General features: G+C 36.6%; 1 protein-coding gene across 3 annotated transcripts in view; it reads left to right on the forward strand.

Moving 5' to 3' along the window:
- The window catches only part of LOC133528630 (uncharacterized), a 318,208-nt gene that overhangs the window by 279,111 nt on the left and 11,938 nt on the right, over positions 1-27,159 (forward strand). For 2 of the 3 annotated variants that reach the window (XM_061866077.1, XM_061866079.1), the window contains 8 exons: positions 4,586-4,716; positions 7,328-7,372; positions 10,383-10,489; positions 12,958-13,110; positions 25,465-25,665; positions 25,924-26,053; positions 26,164-26,402; positions 26,506-27,081. In XM_061866077.1, coding sequence (XP_061722061.1) covers positions 4,586-4,716; positions 7,328-7,372; positions 10,383-10,489; positions 12,958-13,110; positions 25,465-25,665; positions 25,924-26,053; positions 26,164-26,402; positions 26,506-27,081 — 1,582 coding nt within the window. The remainder of the gene's footprint in view (positions 1-4,585; positions 4,717-7,327; positions 7,373-10,382; positions 10,490-12,957; positions 13,111-25,464; positions 25,666-25,923; positions 26,054-26,163; positions 26,403-26,505; positions 27,082-27,159) is intronic. The other variant, XM_061866078.1, reaches the window with a different exon arrangement.

Below are 27,159 nucleotides of genomic sequence, written 5' to 3' on the forward strand. Positions count from 1 at the left end.
ACAAGATTAAACCTAGGTACTACGTTATATTTTATATCAATCAATTATTGTTATAAATGTAAATGAAACTTGTAATCGACGCTAAATTGGCAAATCGATAGTTAGAAGCTTTCTGTATTTTCCCTTGAGAAATCTTCAAAGAACTTTATTTAAAGTTTTGACACATTAAGCTTTCAAGACTTTTTTGTTTGCCGAGAACTCAATAGATTGATTTATACCCACGACAGTGACATGGGTCTATTATAAATATGTTTATATAGGTATTACAAGACGATGGAATCGAACATAGTTTACTTATATCTGCCTTAAATCGATACTCGTGTTTAGATAAAACTTCCTAGCGAATAGCGCGTGTAAGTTAACTTATAGCACAAACATGGATATTCAATATAAACATTCATATCGGAATATATGGAGATATAATATGTTTAACTTTACTATTTACTATATTTACTTATATATTATATTAGCTACTTACCCGCTGTTTCGGTTAAGACCTCGCAATTGTAAACATAATGGAAAATCAGATTATGGACAATATCATGGCAAAACTTGAAGAGCAGTTTACAAAACAAACAGAAAGCATTACAAAAACCATTACGGACAATATTTCGGCCACTATAGATGACAAACTTAAACCACTTATTGCGGAAAATCAAGAACTAAAAAAAGAGGTTGTCACTCTGAAAAATAAAATACAGCATATGGAATTAGAGCAAAAGAAAAATAATATAATAATATATGGTATAGAGGAAACGGAGAGAGACCATACACAACTTTTGGAGGAAGTACTACAAACCCTTAACACTGCAAATGAGCAAGCAAACATTGAGAAATGGGACAAATGGGAACTAAGTAATGTACGTAGACTAGGGAAGCCTGATAAAGACAAACATAGACCTATCCTTATTTCAGTTACCCTTGCATGGAGAAAATTCGAGCTATTTAAAAATACAAGACTTTTACCAAAAAATATTTATATCAGCGAAGATTACCCAAAAGACATACTGAATAAAAGGAAACAACTCAGAGCGCAACAAAAGGAAGAAATAAAAAAGGGTCAACAGGCTTATCTGCGTTTCGACAAACTGATAGTAACTGAAAAACCTGAAAATCTCCGTGAAAAAAGGAAGCGTGATAATACTGTGTCACCACAGAATCAAGGCAAATCCAGGGAGACCGAAATAAGGGAGGAGCCCAAGAGGATAAACAGAAACAGTATGAAGGAGTACCTGTCAAGACCATTGACCCAACCCATAACTGGACCAACTCCAAAAAACTAATAAGAAAAAACATATTAAACCGGAAATCCATCCAAGCACCAACAGAACACATACTAAAACAAACTAAACATCCTCCCCCAAGCCGGCTGGTCCCCGTGGGGGAAAATGACCAAAACCCTCCATCCCAAATAGACACTAGAAACTGCATAAACAATAAAGAGGAAGGAAACTCAACCCAATCATGTCGACAAATAATACAAACACAAAATATGCAACAAATTTCAACATCAAACAAAAATAAAAATAATAATATGAATAGAAATAACGATATTTATGCAAACAAAAGCAAGAGTATAAAGTTAAGAAAAGAACAAGGCCTTAAAATATGCACATTTAACGTGAGATCCCTATCAACAAAAGAAAGATTTTTAGAACTAAACAATGCAATAGATGAAATAAAATGGGATATAATAGGACTTGCAGAAGTCAAAAAGTTAGGATATACCATTGAAGAACACAAGGAGTACATATTTTGCTATATCGGAGAGACACGAGGACTTCATGGCGTAGGCTTCCTAATAAAGAAATCTCTAAAAGCCAATATATTGAGTTTTCTGGGAATATCGGAAAGAGTGGCTTCGCTTAAATTGAACTTCAAAAAGGGACCACTATCGCTAATCCAAGTATACTCTCCTACTGAAAGTTCCAGCGAAGAAGAAATCACGAAATTCTACAATGATTTAACAAGAGCACAAGAACTGTCTGATAAAAACAGGCTAATTATCGGTGATTTCAATGCTAAAATTGGACAACCTAAACCTCATGAAAACCTAATAATGGGCAAATATGGTTATGGCAAACGGAACGCCCGAGGCGAACGCCTCATACAATATGTGCAAGAGAACAAACTGGCAGTGATGAACACATATTTCAAAAAGAAAAGTTCCAAAAAATGGACATGGCTATCGCCAGATCATAAAATAAAAAATGAAATTGACTTTATATTGAGCACCAACCCAAAATCTGTAACAAATGTAGAAGTTCTGAACAAGACAAGCTTTCCATCTGACCACAGGATTGTAAGATGCTCTATAAATATTCAAAAACCAAAAAATAGCCGAGGATCATTCAAAACCATGCCCAACAAATTGAAATCCACACATGAGAAAAACAACTACATCCAAAACCTAAAAAAGAACCTACCAGAAATGCGAGAATTTTTAAAAAATAAGACGGTACAATCCTTAAGTGACAAACTGGAAGAAGCAATCACAAACAGCCTCAAAATGGACATAAAAGAAAACATTAAATACAAGGAAAAGATCATTAGTGAACAATCACAAAAATTAATCTGTAGAAGAACAGAACTTAAGTTTACAAAGAACAAGACCAAAGAAATGAGAGAGGAACTAAAGAATTTGTTTAAACAAACCAATAAATCAATCAAGAGAGACTATGCTAACTACAGAAAATATATTATAGAAAAGAATATGTTGACATACCGAAGTTCAAAAAGAGCCTATAAAGAACTATCCACACACAAAAATTGGATACAAAGTTTAAACAGCGAAAAGGGCGAAAACAAAGATAGAACAGGTATAATAAAATGTGCCACGGCTTTTTACACTTCTCTTTATGAAAAACCACCACATGATATGACACAAGATGTTGAAAAAGATAATAGTAATAAAGATATGGCGGGAACACCAATAGACCCAATAACGGAAAGAGAAATAATGACTCAAATTAAACAACTAAAACCCGAGAAGAGCCCAGGTGACGATAGCATCACAAACGAAGCCCTAAAAATTGGAGCGCCAATCATCGCTGCATATCTAGCAGAACTCTTCAACTTAGTACTGGAAAATGAAAAAGTACCACTGCAATGGAGTAAATCAAATATAGTATTACTGTACAAAAAAGGGAACCCGATTGACATCAGTAACTACAGGCCTATCAGCTTACTATCAACAATATACAAACTATTTTCATCTATCATCCTAAGAAGAATAGCACCTAATATTGACAGGAATCAACCGATAGAACAAGCTGGCTTCCGGCCGAAATATTCAACAATAGACCACATTCACACGATAGAACAAATTATAGAAAAGTTTAAGGAATTCAATAAACCACTTTACATAGCTTTTGTGGATTATTCCAAGGCATTCGACAGTATAGTACACCCATCCATATGGACAGCACTAAGAAATAATGACATAAACAAAACATATATAAATATCATAAAAAACATATATTCAAAGAGTGTAAGTAGAGTGCAACTTGAAAAACAAGGGGAAGAGTTCACAATTGGAAGAGGGGTGCGGCAGGGAGACCCACTATCTTCAAAATTATTCATAGCTGTACTTGATGAGATTTTCAAAAACATTAATTGGAAAAATAAAGGCTTATGGATACTTGATAAAAAACTAACACACCTAAGGTTCGCGGATGACATTGTTCTATTTAGTGAATCAGCGACAGACTTAGAATCAATGCTACAGAGCTTAAACTCTGAAAGCAAAAAAATTGGTCTACATATGAATGCCTCCAAAACTAAAATTATGACAAATAGTCAAAAGAAAACAATAAATGTAGAGGAAAAACCAATAGAATACGCTCAGGAATATGTATACCTAGGTAAATTGGTGTCGTTTGATGCACATAGTAATGAAAAGGAAATAGACAGACGAATAAGTATAGCTTGGAAGAAATACTGGGCCCAAAAAGAAATTCTTAAAGGGAACTATAGTCTCAATATAAAAAAGACTATAATGGACTCTTCCATTCTTCCAAGCTTAACTTACGCTAGCCAGACATGGGTCTACACAGAAAAAGTAAAAAATAAAAATTTTTCTTGTCAACATGCTATGGAACGAAACGAGAAACGCAGACATCCGCATGAAAACTAAATTGACAGATGCCCTTGAATTTAGTTTAAAACAGAAATGGAACTGGGCCGGGCACTTGTCAAGATACGAAGACAGGAGATGGAGTTACCAAATAACTAAATGGCCGGGCCCAACAGGCAAAAGAAAATGGGGAAGACAAAAGAAAAGATGGGCCGATGATATAATAACCACAGCAGGAAAATGTTGGATGCATATAGCAAAGGACAGAGGAAGGTGGAAAGGAATGGAGGAGGCTTTTACCCTCAGAGGGGCCACATAACAAAGATGGAAGAAATAGTTGTAAATTAAAAATACATTGCAAAACTTGTTAAGTGGAAAAAAAGCTTTAATAATAATAATAATATTTACTTATTCGGTTATTCAGCTAAATTTATCATCAACAGTACCTATATAGCTCACTTATGTAGCTACTTATAAGTTGTTGATTGTGTTTTCTAATATTTGTTTCAGTAACGGGCACATGCTAACACACCGTAACAAGAAGCCGTATGAATGCAAAGCGGACGGGTGCGGCAAATCATACTGCGATGCGAGATCCCTACGCCGGCACACGGAGAACCACCACCAACCATCAGGCTCAAGTACGATCTTTACTTAAAAACCACTTTTCTAATTTCGTTTCATTTGCTTTCGATAAGAGATATTTTCATCTGTATTTATATCTAATTTGTTAAGGTTACGACATAAATTTAGCTCTGATTTTATATATAAACTACCCTAGCCGCCGGCCCAGCCCGCGTAGCCAACATGCCAATCGTTAACGCTCCGTAGTGAACGAAACGCAACTGTCACTGTCGCACTAATTTAGAAGAGCGATGGAGAAAGATGTACTCTACAGAGCGTTAACGATTGGCATGTAGATATTGTAGATGTAGGCTAGATGTTAAAATTTTTGAACCCAGTTACGGTTGAATATTAAAATAACTTTCTTATTTATTGGAGCTCTATAAAATTTAAAGAATATAATAATATGAACTGATCTACGTGCTTCTGTTGTGGTAAATAGGGCCAGTGCGCTTCTTGTCCAATTAGAGGAGTTGCCCACTTAGTAATGCGAAAAAATAATATTGATGTTCCCATATTTAAATGTATTGTATTTGTTTTTATTGCTTTTATTGTCTAGTTACTTAAGGTTAATATTACGTGACCAGAATTAATATTTACGGCTTTTTTATAAAAATATATTTTGCAAAAGTAGTGATTTTTTAGATATCGTTCACAAAGAAATAGTTTTCTTTCATGCATGAGCTATTTCTCGACCATTGTGTGAAAAAAGGGTGTATTTTATGATGTAGGGTGCGTTATTGAGTTGAAAATCAATTATATATTTAGTTGTTACGTTTTCTGTTATATATAGATAATTTTTAAGTTGGTTACTAGTTTCAGCCCGCGACTTCGACCTCGTATGATGATTACTTTCATGCTAAAAACTTTCTATGTTCCTTCCTCGGGACTCAAGTACCCAAGACTCTTCATTCATTGTATCTATCATGAAGAAATACCTGACAGACGGACAGAGTTACTTTAACATTTATAATATTAGTAGGGGTTATTTTGTTTGAAAGCTTGTATAATTGTTAGTACAATCTTAGTTCTGTTGTATAATATTTATTATTTTACAGTACATATGATGCTACTTTACCGCACTAGTGGGAAAATTAGCATATTACGTTACTGTGTCGAACATTTAAAGGGTCATATATACTGTAAAACGTTGTACGATACATGTGCGAATAGGTAATTCGCTACTCGTGTCTATTTCAAACACTTCCTTCGGTCCTGTTTTGATTTATCGCCACTCGTTACGAATTCCTTAATTTTTCGCACTTGTATCGTAATGTACTAGTTCGCCACGCTAGCTTATAAAGGCAGTACAAACAGATACTTAAAAAAAACGGATAAAAAGTTGCAATTCACTCGTGTGGAAAAGTAATTTGATGCAAATGTTGACTTATTTGCTCATGTTAGCTGATATAATTAACTTTTAAATGTTAAATATATAACAACGTTCATTTGAATTTGATTTGTAATATTTTACAGTTAATATTTTCCTCGCGTGAAAATTTTTGTGTTTCACTAGGGAGCAAAGTTTGTTTAACCCTCGTGCCTTCAAACCCTCGCAACGCCCAAGACCCCATTTTTCGAACTACTTGCTACGCTGGTGAGTCAATTTTGGTATCTTTCGCTTGATCGGATATCTATATTAGCACGAAGGGTTAATCAATAACTTTGACCCTCTGTAAAACAAATAACTATTGCTTAATTGACAACATTATCTACTATTAAATAATAAGAGAGGCAAAAATACCCGTATTATGATGCCACTTTCATATTTTTATTTAAAATAAATTAATCTACTGTTGAAGAAAAAATATTGTATATAACGTTGCAAAACTGTCTTATAATTTTCGGGTGCATTATTACAAAACCTAGCCTACTTTTCTTACACCCTCAAATTTTAGGATCCCTTACATCAGTCTAACATCTACCTTTAACGTAATACTGTAATGTCACTAAGGTCACCATTTGACAAATCCTCCATCTCTTTCTCTCGTACAATAGTCGAATAAAAGAGCGATCATCGCAAAAAAGAATCCACCTTTTAGGCTTTGATATTCAAAGTGTTCAACATCTAGGTTCTAAACCATGTTTACCTCCATAAATTTATAAAAATCTTAAGTAATTGCGAGCATAATCTAAACATTTCATTTTATTTTGTATTTATAATTATCGTTTCTTTTTAAAAATATAGTTTGTCTATTTTACGTTACCCATTAGTATTAGTATCAATAGTATCAATATAATCTTTTGCTCTGCTTAATTGAATTCAATTCAATATTTTATTTATTGCTAATCTAGGAAGATATATATAGGAGAGTACAACAAATATATGTAATTAATGAGCCCGTACTATATGAAAACAACTTGTATGCGAAAATTAAATACAAGGTGTAAAAAAATTTTTGTTCCGTTTAAAAGCATATTCCGTAACAAGTAGAAATTTTGTAAAAAAATTTTAGCGTTTGTGTGGAGGGTAAACTTGGACGACCTGACCCAGAGATTTTTTTTCGCGTCAAAAAGTATTTCTTTTTCTTTTTCCTAATCAGAAGGGATGCCCTTAAACGAATCCTCACTATTTTTGTTACACACTGCATTTACTTTATACTAATAGTATCAATTGGTTTTTGACAGAAACCTTACCATCCAGTGAACCATCACAATCAGTTATAAAAAATCGTAAGTACTAACTACATATTTAATATGCATTGTTATATACCGATTTTTTTTTAAACTTCCTTAACTTTGGGGTAAGGTTAGGTAAGTACGTAGAAGATTTTTTTTTATTATGTTCCTAAGAAGTAATTAAATGTAACACGGGCATTAAATTTAACTCAACCAAACAATTGAAAACTATGACATATCAATATCATTTCGAACATCAATCGTCCGAGATAGCACTAAATAGCGTTTCGTAGTAAAATGTATACACTTACACTAAACACTAATTAATGTGTAAACAGGCCCTAATGCATGTGTAGGAGCCTTATCAGATCAAAATAAATTAATATGTTAGTGTTTTACGGAAGTTATGTTATTAAAATTAAATTATTGATTATCTCCAAGATGGAGTTAATTAGAAAAACGGTGTCAGTGGGGGATTTACCGTAAGGCCAAGTAGGCCCGGGCCTAGAGCGGCAAGATATTAAGGGCGGTACTCAACAGTCTACCTATATGATGGGTGCTGAGAAAGGGGCTGCTAGTACTTACTGCAGGGTCTGGAGCCTAGGGCGAGCGACACTGATGACAAATTCGCCACAAACCGATGTCTTTGAGAAAGTACCTAACTTAATTTAAGCTCAGGTATGCACCCTTGAAATTAACAAACATTAAAATAACACGGTGTATAGGTAAATAGATATCGCGAATAATTTTAAAAAAGTGTGTTACTGTAATAGTTTTGTATCTCGATCATTAAGAAAATGCTTCTATTTAAGGCCCCATCGGCCAGATTCTTCACTTACTTTCACTGTGCGTAAGCGAGATGGCTGTGCGTGCCTGGAATATCATGTTTAAAAATTTTTTGTAAGTTTTCCGTACTAAAAAGTGATCGATAAGTTCTGTCAAAAATAAATTTGCGCATTTTTAAAAACTATTTTCATAAAGTTTTTAAGGTGCGCCTCTATTTTCGTGGTTTTTCTATCGAGCGAAAGTCAAGAAAACAAGTTTCGAATCGATGAAGTTACTAGAGAAAGACCGTACTCGTAACCACATTGTGATCTAAAAAAGCGCTACAATTTTACAAAAATTCTGCTGCCTGAACCTATTGCACCTTAACGAAGTTTGAGAAAGAGTTGTCACTAAGACCCCAAATGTAGCTAACAGAATGTGTTTTAGTAATACATACAATACAAATATTATTACCAATAACAAAAGGAACAGTATTAACAAATAAATAATATATGGGGACAATTTTACACAGTACAACCCACTCCCAAACTACGTAAAACGTGTACTATGAGCACTAGGCGACAATAATTATATATGTACATACCTACTTATGTAGACAATAACTAGATTATCCATACTTAAAGATAAATAAAGAGTACATTGATAACTTGGAAACGAATATTGGTACTTGTCACACAAATGTATCTTCTTAATGCTCTTTACCGGAATTAGAACTTAGCAGACCAATTCGAACGTACACTGAGATATCAGAATGACAGACTGATATGAGAATATCAACGAGGGTGGCGGAGTGTTAGGGTCGGCAACGCGCATGTATTCCTCTGGAGTTGCAGGCGTCCATAGGCTACGGAGACTGCTTACCACCAGGGGGGCCGTATGCTTGTTTGCCACTGACGTAGTATAAAAAAAGACATCTAACTTATGTCATCCAGTTATCGTGCATTTCGCTCGTACTTGTCCGTACGTGTATCGGCACAGGCGAGACGCACGATAACTAAATAACATGATTCAAATATTCTGATGTCAGTGTAGTTACGTTTGAATTGGCCTGTAGGTCTACCTACCAACAGCTTCTTACTCACCGCTAGACTTGTCGTCTTCTTCCTCGCGTTGTCCCGGCATTTTGCCACGGCTTATGGGAGCCTGGGGTCCGCTTGGCAACTAATCCCCATAATTGGCGTAGACACTAGTTTTTACGAAAGCGACTGCCATCTGACCTTCTAACCCAGAGGGTAATCTAGGCCTTATTGGGATTAGACCGGTTTCCTCACGATGTTTTTCTTCACCGAAAAACGACTGGTAAATATCAAATGATATTTCGTACATAACTTTCCGAAAACTCATTGGTACGAGCCGGAGTTTGAACCCGCGACCTCCGGATTGAAAGTCGCACGCTCTTACCGCTAGGCCACCAGCGCTCTCACCACTAGACTTGTAATATATGGAATTTCGTACCGACTAACTCGAATATTCATCGACCAAGCGTAACCGACTTCGTAGCATATCGTAAGGTTAAGGTCAGATTGGGCGCATGGTTGTACAAGATTAATATTTGGAAGGCATACGTGTATTAATGCATGGTAGTTGTGTGCACAAGGCGCCAAGCAATCAAGGTGCAATCTCCCGGTGCAACTAACTGGATGTTGTATAATCTACGCAAACCTGATGACGTGTGAATACCTACATAGTATATGCTATTCTGTGCTGGACTGGAATAACATGATTGTGATGAATTATGATTCCTTAGATTTTCCTTGCGTTGACTGGCATTTTATACAAATGAAAATTCTAAATATTTAGGACAAGTGAATAACCAAAAAACAAAAGCAAGTGTTATTTACAGAGGGCCTACCGTGAACACAGACAATCGAAATTGTATTATCTGCTTCTTTATCGCTCTTCTATGTAGGGCGACTTAAGATAATGCATTCAGTAAATTATAAAAGCAGCTGTTTCGTATATTATATATAATTTACTGAGTGGGTAGGGTTGGTTCTGCTCACGTCTAATGAATTACCCTGTATTTAATATATTATATTCATATATAATATTGCAAGCCAAGCAAGTTACTTGCGAAGCGGACCCCAGGCTCCCATGAACCGTGGCAAAATGCCGGAACAGCGCGCGAAAGAAGAAGAAATATATAATATATTGAGTGATAGAAAGTCGCGGTAAGATCACAGTCTTAGGGATTTATTTATCGTTACATTGTTTTTATTAGACTTATTTACTAAATATGTTACGTGCTTTATTTGTTAAGACTGAAAATGGATTGCAGGTTCGAACAACACTGTCGCAAGCGCACCGAGCGCCGAGCGCGAGTCCGTCTCCCAGCGGTTGGCGTCGCCGGCGTCGCCACCGAGAAACTACCCGCCGCACTCTGACGTAAGTTACCTGATGTTGTCGTCTAAAGCTTGATGTTGAGTGTACTAACATTACAAGATTAAAAAATACAATGTTTGAAGTAAAGAAATCGCCCTAAATGGATTTATAAATATGGAAGTATAGTAATTCACTATTAAGGCAGGGATAGACTAGGCGACAAATGTGCCACGACACGTGTTGCCAGCGACGTCGGGTTATGGGGCGCGACGTTTTACCGGACTTCGCTCCATATGTCCGGCGACATTGCGCGCCTTATATACTCTATCGAGCATAGATCATCCCTAGCTTTATTAAGTTTTTTTGTAAAAAGACTGCACTAATTTTGCCCCATGCTACAAAGATGTTGATTCAGTATGCTCGTAGATACCGCAATGTAAATTAAACTCACACTTACTGGCGACTTACATAAGTACCAAGATTAAAACTAAGTTACGATTTAAGTGCCTAAGTTTCGTACGTGAATTGTGTCGCTAAGCTAATCTCTAGCGCAGTATGAAACCATGCATCTGCTGCACCTTTTTAAAACGTGAACGTCCGAGAACGTAAGTAGATTACGGCTGGCACACTTCCAGGGGCGATGTGTAAAAACTCTGCCACCCTTATTAATTAACCAATTACCCCAAATCCGCGTCGTGTGCTCTTTTCATTTTACGAGGACGTTTTGCCAGGAAAGGCACATCCAATGAGTGCATTTAAAATGCTCATGTCACCCTTCGCCGAGTTCAAATAAAGACAGGATTTTCACAATAAGACAATTTGCTTTAACCCGATGCCTTAATCTAAATATGATCGAAATAAAAGCACGAAACTTCTATTTCAATAAGACTTTAAAAAATATTTTTTGTTAGTTAACAAATGTAACAAAATACTTATACTACCTATTCCGAAAGGGGTATTTAGATTTATCATATTAGTATTTAATTGTAAAAATACTTATATGAAATACGCAAGTAGGTTTTTCAAGTATGTACTGATTTATAAATGTGATAACATTTATTTTTGGGTGTGTATTACTTAGTCCAAAACGGTTGAATAAAAGCAAAGATACATTGATTTAGTAAGATGTGTAAAATCTAAGACAATCTCGTGCTTCGAATTTGACAGGTAAACGAGATGGCGCTATACGTTTGACAATTCAGTGACCGCAAAAGATATGGCGTAGTACAGCGCCATCTCTTTTGGATGATAAACTATAGGGGCACGTTTTTTTCTTAGACTTTAACTCTCTATTACAATCAATTCTCTTTGATATAAGTAAATGAATTAAATTTAGCATATTGATAGTTTATAATCTGGACTAAGACAAAGGATACTTTTGAGAGAACTAAAGGAATTATTTTTAAGGAGATTTACCAATGTATGAGTAAACAGACTATGGCATTTATATAATGGTGCTCCCACACTGCAGTTATATAACGTTATTGGCTTATTTTAATTAAACACTAGTTACTTTAAAAGTCGCTGAAAAAATGTTGGCTAGTTTTAGGAGTAGGTACAGCCTACAGTTTAGTTTTTGCTCCTGTTACAGGCCCCAGCCAGTACAATTCTGTCATGTTGCCACTGTCACATGACGGTATATAACTACCAGCGTAGGAGCTTACAGACGAGCCAAATTCGAAAAGATTAATGCGTCGGTACTTTTAGTTCTTTGTAAATTTATTTTAAGCAAAGCAATGGATTAATTTTTAATTTACAGAGTTTTAATAACCCGTGACTTTGCTTAGAAAAATTAATTAGAACAATCCAACCCGGGCGATAAGATATTTTCATGGTTGGTTAGGGTCACGCTTAAATGGTTATGGTGTCATTAAAAACGTTAAAAATTATACCATGTTCGTAGTCAATTGTCAATTTAGGGCAACATAAATTACCGCACAGTTGGCATTAACCAGTAATGTGTACTCGTAGAACATGTGTGCTATTCACTCTTTAGATTGGCCGTGAAAACGTAAACATTTATATATAATAGTTAGTTATTACGTACGTTAGTGCTAGAAATCCGTAATTTGACATGAATGCATAAATCATGCATGGCGACAGAACTGTAAAATAAAAACTGGAAATAACATTTTTTATTTGCTTTAATCCTTTGGTGTGGGGTATCGTTGGACAGGTCTTACAAATTAGGATCTCCACCAACCATTTTTTGATAAAGTGAATATTTTCAGAAATAATCACTACGAAAGAAAAAAAATGTGTTACAAGCCATGTTACAAGTTACTCAAATTAAATCTTGGAGCAAAGAAGTTACCACTACTTTTAGGTTTTACAATTTCTTATCTTAAATAAACGGGGTATAGGTTGAACATGGACAACCAAAGTTACCGAAGTCAACTTTGAATGACGCACCAGCGAAATCTTTTCAATCTTATACGGCTGTCAAACTCACTGCACTTATTATTTTTTTAATCAATGCGTCCTTGATTTCCGTTGAATCTTCAATTATCATAGAACGCTTTGGTTCACAGTCAAGCAACTCCGGGTCCGAGAAGTCGACGAGCAGTCGGAGCGGCAGTCGCGGCGGCAGCGACAGCAGCCCGCCGGGCACGCCGCCCGCGCCGCCGACACCACCCTCTCGAAGCAAGCTGACCAAGCCTCCGACCAAACCTAAGACAACTGCCGTAAGTTTATCTATAGAGACACGGAATTTCTCACTCAAATTTAAATTTTCCAAAAGGGAAGTTTGACCTTTAAGAAAATATCTAAGAAAGAAGACTTTTTTTGGAAAGAACCAAAAACGACGAGATTTTTTCCCCCTAGGCACGCTCTGGTGCTCAAAGTTAGCAGGGTGCAATCCTCGTAGCTCAAACTCATATCGAAACCTTAAGCTGCCAACACTATGAATGCTCATATCAAAAATACAATGATTGAGTAAGATGTGTAAAATCTAAGACAATTTCGTGCTTCGAATTTAACAGGTAAACAGGAGTACAGCTCCACACATTTTGCGGTGACTCTGATTGTAAAGTTACAGAAAAATGTAAGTTAGTATGAGTGATTGTCAAAAGTTGACGTTTTACAATTCAGTGACCGCAAAATAGCGCCATCTGTTTGGATGTCAAATTAAGAGCCGCGTTATTATCTTAGACAAACATGAAATATCAGATCGGCTTATTGCAATAGCATATAGAATTACAAAAGCAAACCCCGACGAACGGTTTTTCATGGGTAACACAACACTCACTTTGAAACACGGAGGGCTGGCATTCAAACCTGCAGTAACAGACGCAGTGCAACGAGGAGGGTTTGATTACTACCTATCTATGATATTTTAGAGCTTTGCTATCGAACTAACAATTTACAGCTTCCAAGTTCATTTACTAAACCACACTACGTACCTGTTGCAATTTTTTTTTATTTCATTTTTCGTTCAAGAAACTACATTATATACCTATAGTTTGTTCTGCGACAGTACTCTGGGTACGACGCAACGTGTTTTTTTTTTATGTCCGCTAAGCTGGTTCCGTATTCTTACGGGCTCGTTGATATGTTTATACTGGCAGTTATAAAAATCGGTTCACCACGTTTCGGTAAAAAGAAGGCATTATAGGTAGTATAACTAATCTTACGGCAGGCGAACAATTGTCTGCAACATTTTCCCTGAATAATGTGAAATAAATTAGCCGAAATGAATGTAGGTCAACTTTTGTGATATTCGAATAACGGAAGAGGAAGTTCTTGGCAAAATTAGTGGCTTGCCCTGCAGCGTTATTCATTATTTTATGTTTACAGAGGATTCTGACCTCATTATTCGTTTTCTTGAGAATTATGACTGCCGAAACTGAATCGTGTTTCCCGGCTCCCAATAAAGAGCAGGCTATCTATCAATTCTTTTGTACCTAATTTGTGTAAGTGATATGCCATATAATAGTAACTAAACCTAGGTTCTCCATTTTGGCATTCATTTATGCAATCTGTATGCAATGAAAACCCATGAATTAAAACGGAGCCATTTATTAATATATCTGAATGCAAATTAATCACTAGAGGGGAATTCAAATCTGAACTCCACTAACCAAGGTATACCTTGACGTGCAGCAGTGTCACGAGATGTGATATAAGGTATCTCGTTCTTACTGCTGATATGTGACTAAAATTTTCTACTACCTCGACTATCTCGACTTAACACTTAATTTTACTGATGGTTAACTAACGCTATACGTAATTAACAAAACTAAAGAAGCAGATAAGCGTTTGTAATCTGCGCTCTGTGACTGAGCTAACAAACGTAGCTTAGCTACGTCAGCTCAAGCGTAGCGGCTGTGTAAACTCCTACACGCGTAGCGCCGTAGGGGCTGCCTGCCTACAAGTTCACTTGACGAAACTCACGTTTTAGCTACGCAGCCGTTGTTACGCTTACGCAGAGCACTTGATCAATGTTTCTCTTCACGCTATTTGGAATATCACTGACTTACTTTAAACTTTGTTATGACTGAGGTGTGCCTAATTCGGTTTTTTTTGCTATTATCATTTCAGATCGAACCCTTATTACTCGTATCTAACAACCATTCCTCCTCCAACTACTCATGTTCAATCAATGCAAATAAGCTTTTTAACACAGTAAACACATTCTTTGTCTTAAAGTACGAGTATGTGATGACCTATATGGGAATTTGTCAGACAAAGATTTTCATTAACTTACATTATACCTAAATATTTCGCACCGTAAAGATGAATTCTCCTCCCTATTCTAAAACGATTCCCACATTCCGATCTTTAACAAGTTCTCCAGCGATAAATATAATTATCTATTCTAGTTTGATAGCTATTCAGCGACCGAACCAGACTCCCTTCTATTCGCAACACGTCTACGGGCCGGGACAGGTGCACGCACCGGCTCCCACGATGAGGCTCAGTTTCGCGACCCACCCCGTACCACAATCCCTCAGCGATAACGTAATAAACCGCTTTTATTTACAACCAGTGCAATTTGGGAGATACTCGAAGGGTAATTTGGAGTGCGCAGTACGAGGGCCGTGCTCGGTTGAATTATTAAACCCTTACAAAGGCTGATGAATGGGCGATTTAATTCGGTGGACGTTTCGCGCTGGCCGATCCGCGATGTATCGGTATTAACATAAGAATCCGCAGGCCCGTTCCCACGGCCCATTCTATTGTTTTCTCTCAATGCTAGAGTATTAATAATTCTGCTCGCATTTTGCCCCTCGTTTTATAATAATGGACAATTATTTTCTAGTAATGGCAGAACAGTTGCGAGTCTGGAAACATGCCTCGCTAATTGCAACGATGGTAATTATTTAAATATAAAAAGAGCAACCGTTGCTTTAAGTTATTTAGCTAATATTTGTATTTGACTACTAATATAAATGGTACATTCTTCAACTGATTGCTTTCTGCAGCAAGTGGATTTGAATCCTAAAACAGTTATACATATATGAAAATGACTTAATTAGGAAAGTATGCCTGAAATTCATTCAAAGTGACTGATTTGTCACCAAGCTACTACCTGTACCTTCACAAGTGGCTTTGTGCAGAGAACCATGCATGACAAACTAATATTATAAATAAAATTGTAAGGACTTTCTTTCTGTTTGTCAATTCGATATAATTCTACGGTAGCCTAGAGTTTAAATATATATAGGGTTGTCTGTAAATGTAAATAGTTTATACTCTTGGATGCTAACATTTTCATTTCATCCCTATTTAATTAACACGCGCACAATATTAATTTAACATGCACATAACTACCACCAGTCCATCGCTAGTCTATTTACACGCATTACCAGCGTTATGAGAGCCCCGTTTTCGTTAACATGACTGAATACGACTGGTGATTTCATTAGGGGAGAAAATTGCGGGGGATCAGTGTTAAATGGGCAGCGAAGCACGGCGGCTGGCTTTATTAAAAGCACTCAGTTTGATCGGGCCCTGATTTGACGTCACCTGCAGGAAGCAATATAGCCCCAACAAACACAGGCTCATAATTACAACCTCCGAACAGGTTTTGTTCGCCATGTATTGACAGCGGAATTCCTTTGAAATCCGTTGTCGCTTTGTGCGACTTTATTATTGAATTCGATATGTGGTGAATTTGTGTCTCTCCGTCATTTGTTGTCATATGCCTTGGGGGATTAATACATGTGGCTGTGAACGCTCATTTCGTTTACAATCGAAATATTGCTGGATTTAACTTTGTTTGCTGGATTAAAATGTTAACGGTGTTTGAATTAACTTGCCCGTGTAATGTGTGCTTTTTTAGCCTTCCTACTTTTTTCTCCTACCGGTAAGTAAGTAAGTAAATATTCTGTATTGTGCACCATGCAGTTAAAAATACACAGAAGATGAAATACAGTTAAAGGGAAGGTAACAACAGGCGGTCTTATCGCTAAGAAGCGATCTCTCCGGTTTGGAATAGATTATGAATTTCATACAAAACCAAACATTCACTACGGTTTAACAAATCATTTACACGTAGTTGCTATTGTCCGATGCCTTACGGGAAAGAATCGTGTATATCCGTAATTAAATATTTAATTGTTTGAGCACCACATCAAAGTACCTGCGATATCGATAATTAACGCAATACAGAATATAAGTTTCCCTTGCAGCAGAAATATATATTTACACGTGCATATTTGATTAGAGTAAATATGAGGTAAAATTTGTATTTCAAATCTGAATATGTTTTCGTACTTCATTTCTGCTATTTCGATTACCTCATTGGCTCTATTTAAATAGGTATCGTACTCTATTTGTATTTCATTAGATCTTTCTCAAACACAGTCACAAAGTCAACTTTCAATACCCAGCTATTATGCCAATATTGGAATATTCTTAATGAGAGCTTCTCGGTCAGTGTATATAAGCAGGGCCATCCCCGATTCTCGCCGCCCGCAAATTGTATTTGTCCTCCGCGGAGCGACTTCTCACCTCGTCCTGGCAGCGCTTGCTCGGAATATAAGATTCGTTTCTTTATTATCTAGTGTTTTACTAGGTTACTTGAGGAAATGGAATTAAATCGCTTTTAACATTGTTCCTTTAAAGAATTGCTACATAATTAGCTTGCTCATTTCTTTTTAGTGTATTCATTTAAACGGGAGAATGATACCATTAAATTTATCACCATTGCATAAATAAAACATAACCAGTTATTATTTAATTCAACTTTGTCTCCTAATAGTTTTTTACGTAAGAAACTTCTAACTTTTTGCATGCAAAAGCTACAAAACAAAACAGTAAGATGTTTTAGACTAGTACACATTCGTTTGAAACTTAAATACTCGGAGTTTTTATTAAGCCCTCGAGTCAAAATATGTCCGTACCCACACATACCTATAACAGCGGGCAATAGGACTATTTGCATGCATTTATCACGTCACGTCGCTCTTTATATTTTCGGTTACCCCTACACCTTAGCTCAAATCCATAAGGCTGTATGAACGTTTTTGAGCCATTCTATGAGAGTATGTCTGCGGTTGCGTTTAATGACCACGATTTTTTTCATACATTTTATATGCTTCGTGGCAAATAGACAGCAGACATAATTTTTGAGAATGACTGTTTTAGTTCCAAAACTCATACGCCTTTCCAGCGGAGGATACAAATATTTGTAACTTTCGTGGTTCGTAGCTATAGAAATTCGGTCCCTCTTTGTGTCGCCACCGCTCTGCAAAACTCAACTCTGCTTCAAATTCGATTCTTTTCAACTGTCACTGTCGTGAATATTTCGTAGCTATTTCATACTTTTCAAAAGAAAGATAATAAAGTTACTTGTGATTTAATGTAATTCTGTTACGATAAGAATAATACGTATATTAGAAGCTGTACCGACATACGTATTCCATTATATTATTTAATGTGGAAGGTGCGAATGTTACACGCAATATAGGGCTCATTTAAAGTTACGAAATTTTAATATAGGTCTCGAGTCCTTTCCAGTCTCTTTTTTTAAAAAACGAGAAGGAGGAGAAGGAAAATGTTTAACAATCAAAACACGTTTAGAGCTCCACTCTCCTTTGAGCAATAACATGCAACCCTTATTGTATTTTCTCACAGTGATTGTTTAACAAGAAACCTAATACCTCATCCGAAAATATATGTTTCTTTTAAATAGGTATTTATGTTAATTATGAACCGGGATAGAACCATTACAAAATCAACTTTCCCTCATAAGTATTTAATTTTATTATCAATCAATATATCTATAGGTACCCTTCTAATTCTGAATATCAATGTAAATATGTATTTTGTCCAAAAAAGGTAACGCGAAAATGTATCTATATAAGGGTCTGGTATCATAAAAAATTAAATAAGTAAAAAGGATTAATGTGTCTTAAACTAGTTTGGATCTTCACGCGAGGGGTGCAGAGGCCCATCCATTAATAATGTAGGGTGACAACGACGCAGGTGGCGCGTGAGCGGGTAAACGTCGCGATGCATAATTGAGGACGTGTGCCTACCGCCGTTACGACACTCTTACAGTCTCAGTCCATCATCTCAACTAAAATCTCCACTTACTAATACCAGACTAGGTATTTTATTAAAGTTATTAAACCTAGTGAAAAAAATAGGCGCCATTCATTTATTACGTTAGGTGTTTTAGAGGGGTCGGCCATGTCTTCATGTAAGAAAATTGCAAGTTAAAATTATACTTTTTTTAAAGCGCGTGAATCCGCACCAGCGCCGATCGCTGATAAAGAACAACTTTAAAATACAACCAAACTTAGATTATTATCAAAAATGTAATTTGAATACCACTACACAAAATAAACGTTCCCAAAATGGTTTTGTTCAAAATTAAATCAAACCCAATTTACCCAATGTGTATTATTTTTTCCTTTAGATTTATGAATCTAAAGGAAAAAATAATACGTTACGTAAAGTAATAAATATTAAACAGGGTCGACCTTTTCTTATTTTTTCTTACATAGGGAGGGGGTCAATATCTGGCAAAAATAGTTTTACGTAATAAATGAATGGCGCTTTAACGACTAGTGCCTAATTTCATTCTGATGTGATGTTGAATGTTTACCTGACTACGGAGAGGGTTATTTTAGCTGTATGTAGTACCCACTGTAACATCTAAACTACTGAGCCGATTTTGTTGAAATTAAGTGTCAAGTGATTCGTTTTATGACTAAGGATATATAGGCACCATTTTAACTAAATTTAAAGGATGAGGAGGATCATTCTCACGAAAATAACGTTACCTACAGGTTAAAGTTTTTCTAACGTTTCGCTTGTTAGATTATTTGTAGATATGTATATATGCAAAACTGTGTTTGTTGCTTAAACCTTACTAAAAATATTGTAGTACTATTAATAGCTTGTAAATTAGTCGACATTCTAATTCTTCTTCTTTTTAAATCAGAAATACTCGTAAAAACTCGCACTTAAAAACGTATTTTAACTAACGGCGCTGAAAATTTGATTAGATATTTGGTACGATTAACCTTTCACGTATTAAAATCAATATTGCATGACTTATTTATATATTCAAATACTGACTACGTATGCACTGCATGCCAAACGCCCTATTTAAAATTCTAAACAGTTTGACCTTTTCTCTAACGCATGCGACCTGTGACCTCCATAAGTCGCCACGTGGCTATGGATTGTACTAAAATCAAAAGAGCCTATGTACATTAGGAATAATACGTTTTTACAGCCCTTTTAAATCAACCTTCATTGCCCATCTTCAAATACCAAGCGTACATTGTATTTTATATTTAAAAGTTCTTGCAGTTCAATTCACAAATCCATACGTATATACTGTGTTCAATTTTAACTGTATAAACTGCTACGGATAATTTACATGGTCACTTCCGTGCATCGTCCCTATTTATGATATTTATTTACCTAAAAGATAGCATTAGTTCGCTTTACACGAACATGAACATGCATTTTTAACTTGACACTATCCTACAGAAATTTATCTCATGGTCACATCCGTGCTTTGTTCCAATTTAAGATATTTCCCTCGGGCTGTATAGCACTTGAAATTGTATGAGACTTGGTTTGTAAGGCTTGCGTTAATAAACAGTTGTGTTCAATGCGTTTATTGTTTTATAGTCAAATTAAAGGTTGGAAAAATGCCTAGACAATTAATAATAATATCTGGCATACTTAGTTACATTTGTATTTATAACTGTTAGAATGTTTTAGATGGTTTTGGGTGCCTGTTGCCTGTAACAGTATTTGACAAGGTTAAAAAACTGCTAAAAACCAGAAAATGGAAGACCGTTCCATACAATTCGAAAAAACAAACACTGTTCACTGTTCTTGTACAGAATATAATAAAAATAGATTGTTTATTGTTACAACGGACAAACATACGAGTACGGTCTGTAATAAAAATAAGTGTATTGTCGCATTGTCCATGAAATACAATCCACTGACAGATATACGAACAGCGGAGACTAACAGGTGTATCCGGTTTTTAATAATTAAATCTGGATCAGTTATGAATCTGATCTGTCAGTGTCAAAAGTGACATTTCTTCAACCAAAAACTGACAATGACACTGATTCAGATCTAATTATTAAAAAGCCGTGTCTTATCCAACCTCGACATTGGCAGAATCATCAACACCTTGATGGAGCCATAACACGAAAAATTTATTGAATACGCTTATTAGTAATAGGATTGCTTTGACAATCTTAGAGTACCTATGCAATTCTGAAAAAACAAATCAGGCAAATATGTTTGGGGAATGCTTGCTGCATGCTGAAATCAGCAGGCTGTATGTTTGGGGCTGACAAGACTAATGTAAAACGAAATTCATAATATTTTGCTGACGTTTTCATATTAACATTTAATTATTAGTTCTACCGAATTGTTCATATTTACAATTGTAGGTAGGTAATGATATTAACATTAGTTACTGATATTGTACGCTAAACCTCTTAATGTGTATATACAATGATTTGCTTGTTTGTAATATTAGTACTGACCAATTAATAATAACACGCTCAGCATCGAACTAAATTATGCAAATGTTATTCTATAGTAGCACAACGCTTTTGTTCGTAGACTGGTCACTTTATCTCATGATTCGCGAGGTCGAAGACTATTGGGGGGTCATCTCTTCAATATCTTTCCCATATCATTCCATGGCTGAATACCGTGAGATAAACAACTCTGACCATAGTGTGTTAGTGATGCTGAACTGAATTAAAGTGATACAATAACCGTGTCGTGGTGAGATGGACAATTGGATAACGCAGTTGTTTCAAACACATACATTTACGAAACCGCCCCCGAAGGTATGTCACTATTTACTTTTTTTGCTATTATTTATTATTATCAATACACAGTACAGAGCTTATAACTAAACAGGTCCCAGCAAATTTGTGTAGGGGAGATAGGGGAGCATTGGGCAGTCGGGAGGTTCGGGCACCACCTTGTAAGTCGGGTCGTATGGAAGCTACTTATTTTTGTATACTGTGGTAGTTTAGCTTACTAACTGGCAACACCGCTCAGGCTAATGTCATCTGCCATTTTGATTAGTTGTCAGTGTTACATGCCATCGACCGTTTCGTGCGTGCAAAAGAAGATATTTTGATGTGATTTCGAAAGACATAACAACATGATCTACGAAACGCCGTAAGTTTCTGTATTGTCTTCTAGTAATGTGTTTACGAAGGCTAATATTAACGTATAAATTAAGGTAAAACATTAGACTACAAAAAACATATTTGAATTTATTTGTGAAATGAGGGGGTGGGGAGCATTGAGCACAAATTTTAAAGGGAGGTTTGGGCATGCCCAATGCTCCCGTCACTATTGTTTGTTTCGGCAATCGCTGTAAAAAGAAAATTATTTCAACGGATTTAAATTGCGTGTAAATATTGAATTTGAATACTTCTGATGTTTTATTATTATTTGTGTTACTAATTATTATTTTTTCTAGAAAAATAACCTTTGAATTTAAAAAGAAAAATAAGCGACGCGAAATCCCTAAAGATATAATATTACGTGCCATAGAAGAAATTACAAAGGGAACAAAGATTAAAGCAACTGCAAATAAATACGACATACCTTGATCAGATCTCCAAAGATATTTAAAACAAGGCACTGTAAAAGATGTTTCTTCTAAATTCATATCTTGCCAAATATTCGCTGAAGATGAAGAAGCCAAACTGTCAGAGTATCTCATAACATCATCTGAATTGAATTATCGACCGTCAAAAGTGCAAACGCGTCAGTTGACTTATGACTATGCATGTGCAATACATAAAAAAATACCAGAAAATTGGACTAAAAATAAAATAGAGTCAAAAGATTGGATAAGAGGGTTTTGAGTACTTACAGTTTAAAACAGTTGATCGTTTGTTGATTTTATTGCAAGTTTTTATGATTATATGATTTAATATTCAAGTAATTTACCATTAAGTGGCATATTTAATACAGTGCCCAAGCCTCCCATTGAGGTGTCCAAACCACCCGACCATTGGGAGGTTTGGGCACTTTTAACAGTGTTCAGAAAATCTCTTGCAATTTTGAGACTGGTTATAATTATATAAGTGTTCTTCGTTATAATTGAAGCCAAATATACGTGCTACTAAAATAAGTAGTAAAAAGTAGATTTTGTTAAAAAATTGCATTTTTATTGAGACTTAAGTAAAAAAGTGCCCAATGCTCCCCTATCTCCCCTATATTATGTCATTATATGTCTCATTTGCTTTAAATTGAATTTTTGAATTGAATTGAATTGAATTATTTATTTCAGGTATTATACCCATATATGTAAATTAGTTACAAATTTTCTTTAAGATACATTAAATTTTCTTTAAGATAGATTTAAAATACAGTGTGATTATAAAATGTGATCCTGGTCAAAATAATAATAATTAATCTTAACATACACACTAAAATACTTTATCACAATATTGTTGGTTGATTTGGTTTCTGATCTCCTTGTATTCAAAATACTTATTTTCTTACGATTTGAAGGTACAGTTTAACTAAAAAATTTCACCAAAACGTATGCTTGTTCGAATTATTTGTTTTGAAGTATACTTCAAATTTATGAATTCAGATTTATGAATCTCGCCAGTAATTATTTTTCTAATAAATGCTCTTGTGTGCCTGTAACAATATGTTTATAGATTCATTATTTATTATTGTTAAAAAATTCAAATTGTCAAAATTCATTATTTATTATTTTGTGTTGTAATTTTGCTCGTAATTGTTACTATTTATGTAAAAGACAAAGAAATGTAGGTCCGACTCATAGAATAGTGTTCATTCACATTAGGTATCGTCAAAATAGACGTTGGAATAAAAAGAACAGCTAGATATTTAACATTGTTTTGGATACACACTTTTACGTGCGCGCAACCAGAATATATCGCTTTAAATTTATAGGCGACATAAATCAATTCATGGAAATCCATGTAGGTAGGTTTAACTGTTACTGGGGCAGGCCGCGGTCTCGCGGCGGACATTGCAAACTTTAAGCATGCAACTGTCGCATTCCAAACACATAGCTTAGATTTACAACTTGCATATGCAAGCAATCGCACTAGCCACAACCATTTGTTAAAAGTTGCACCGAAACAAACCGGCATGAGTGCGGTACACGGATGATGTATGGGAAAAACGCTCCTGGTAGCGCTACCGAACAGCTGCTCACCTACCGCACATTAACCTAACGAGCAGCCCTAATAGCGCCGTTAGGGTTGCCGCGCCGAAAAAACCTTCAAATCAGATAAATTACACGCCCGACCCAGTTTTAACATGTGTCCCCGGAAAGCGTATTAGTCAACTGGCAAAAACGCCTATCTGGAATACAAGCCCTTATCGCGTATGCGGGGACATTATGTTGTTATGCTCAGGCGGCTCAGGGAGTTATTGAGCATGCGTTTACCTACGTAAAAGTACCTTAACATGGCGCAATCATTATTTATGATTACGACTACATGTATTATTTTTTTGTTTGAGTGTTACAAGTGATAGAAGACACTGTATCTTCGTTCATTTGTAACCAGGAGTTTGTTAAGTTCGTAGTGTGGTAGTTAAGCAGTATACTGCAAGTTCCTTAGTAAAACATTTTTTATTTAATATTGCGGACATAAAAAGCCTAAAAATGTTAAAGTCGGCTTTTAATATTACAAGCGGTAAGTAAGTGTGAATATAAAGCCGTCTGGAGCACTGGTGCGCACTCTTAAATCTACGGACCCCGCGATCAAAGAGAATATTGATATTCCACTAAGCGAGTTACCGACTGCTTTAAACATTCAAAGGCAATTTTAAAGTTACATAAAACTTATCCTATCGACTTCTGTTCGTATTTATCACCCGCCTACTTATTTATCTACCTACCACTGTTAACTTTTCAAAGCCCTTATGGGTTTTAAGGGAATCAAGTACCTAAAAGTCGTTTGGCAGTCGTTGTTGTTCACCTGCCAAGCTGCTTAAACTGTGCCGGGGGTATCGTTTGGAGGTTATTGTCTTCGTAGGTGTCAACAATGGCGGGTTCGCAAACTTTCGGTGCCAGCCCTGCGCTGTCGTTAAGCCTGTATTCTTCTGACTGTGAACTGTAATGCGCAGTAATATCGAGGAATATTTTATGAGATACTAACGATGGATTTTTGCCGGCGCCTCCACAATGGCGTTAAAGTTCTCACTGTGCGGCGGACGTGGCGGTGCGGTGCGACGGAAATCCGCAACTAATTAAAATTTTAGCTGAATGAATAACTGCACTGCGTCCGCCGCCGCTTTGGTGGGAATATTACTAATAAATATAATACCTCACCTACATGTAAAAACAGATTTTAAAAACAAAAAATTTGGTACTTACTTAACTTTTTTCGAGATGCTGGAACCTATAATTACTAATTTCCTTTAAAACCAAAGGAGATTACGGGAGCAAAGTCCATCAAAATCCATTAATTAACTTAGAATATTTACAAGCCGTACCGTAGATTGAAAGTTTATACCTTGAAATTACAAAGTACGTAATAAGTTGGGAAGTCTTTTGAACTTTTGTGAAGTCATCGTTAAATTGACAGGCGCAGCAGGGGAGTCAGAAATGTGGCAGCGCGGCGAGTGCGAGCGGGAGCGGCAGCGGGGCTATGAGCGGTGCGGGTGCGGGCGGGGGCGCGGTGCGCGGAGAAGTCAAGCCTGTCGAATGCAACTTGTGCCATCGGAAATTCAAAAATATACCCGCTCTCAATGGCCATATGAGATTACATGGCGGATATTTTAAAAAGGTAAGTCACTTATATCATACTAACTTCTGACGGCGACTTCGTCTGCCTAGAATGGTGATTTCCGTGATTTAAACTGTCCTATGTCCTTCCCCGGAACTCAAACGATCTATAGGTACATAATTTCATAAGTATATAAAGAGGTAACCGACAAACCAATTTACTTTCACATTTATTTAGTAAGGGATAGTAAGGATTCCTAAACTTACCGTCAATTTGACTTTATTTATGGTTTAATTGTGGTATTTAACTTGTTTGTAGGACTCTGATAGTAAAAAAATGGACAAAAAGGAATCTACGGGACCTCCATTACAGACGGCGTCTGTATCCGTGCGAGCTCTTATAGAAGAGAAAATTATCAGTCGGCGAGGCGCAATAACAATCTCTCCAGGTAAAAATAAAATATATCGGTCCAATTTCAAAAGTAAGCACTGCAAATGTTGTTACGACAACCGCAGCCAATTAAAAGTAACCGCAGCTAATTGGCACGTCTGATTGTAGGTGTAGGCAATACGGATACGACGGCAGGGGTCGCAGGGTTCGCGACGCCCGCCCCGCCGCCGCTGGCTCCCGCGCGATCGTCGGCGTCGCCCGCCTCACCCGCCGCCAGCACGACTCAGTTCGTACCGCCGCGCGCCCCGCCCGCGACCACTATTGCCCCCAACACTACCGCTGCAACCGCCAACGCCACGCAGAGAGACTCCACCCTCATCGAGCTACTAAAAAGAGGCAACTCAAAGGTCCGTCTAACGTTATTCGAAGTGAAATTAGTTATTTATATTATATTTTTACAATCTGAAACCTTAATTCTGGAATATTAACGATAATCTATTTGCGTTTTAGGTTGTGAAACGTTCGACCTCGGATCCAGGGCAATCATCACCTCAGCAGGAGTTCACTTTTAGACCAGAACTTTTCGGAGTTTCTTTCAATTCTGACGATGGCTACTTCTCGCCCGCCCTAAACGAAGATACTTTCCAATTTACAACGACACCAGAACAGTTAGAAGAGCTGGCGTCATTAGAGGACTATGCGACGGTAGCCGCGTCCATTAGAGAAAGATCTCCGGTTACTTTCCCATCTAGTCGTCGCCTTGCAGCCGTTTTGAACTCGCCACTCCCTGAATCATTAGCGGATTTTGGCGCTTGTCACGGAGGCTCGCCAGTCCCGTCACCGGGTATTGGCTATACAGCAAACTCCCCGGGGCTATCCTACTCTACCGGAGATTCCCCTGGATTAGCCTACACGGCGACATCTCCTGGCGGGAGCTACTCAACGCAACCAGAACCGTCGCCTGGATTGGCGTATCCGACACCACCTGCTTCTCATGATGCTCATTCGCCAGCGCATACAGTGCCGCGTGTATCATCGCCTTTATCCGCTGCCTTCTTTACGGCAACAATGTCAAGTCAAGAAGAGGTAATTTATTTTAAATGTAAAGTAGGTATAATTACATACTCGTTTAATTAATGTTACCCTTGTTTTGATTTGTGTCTT

This window comes from Cydia pomonella, chromosome 19, assembly GCF_033807575.1.
Source record: "Cydia pomonella isolate Wapato2018A chromosome 19, ilCydPomo1, whole genome shotgun sequence".
Lineage (NCBI taxonomy): Eukaryota > Metazoa > Arthropoda > Insecta > Lepidoptera > Tortricidae > Cydia > Cydia pomonella.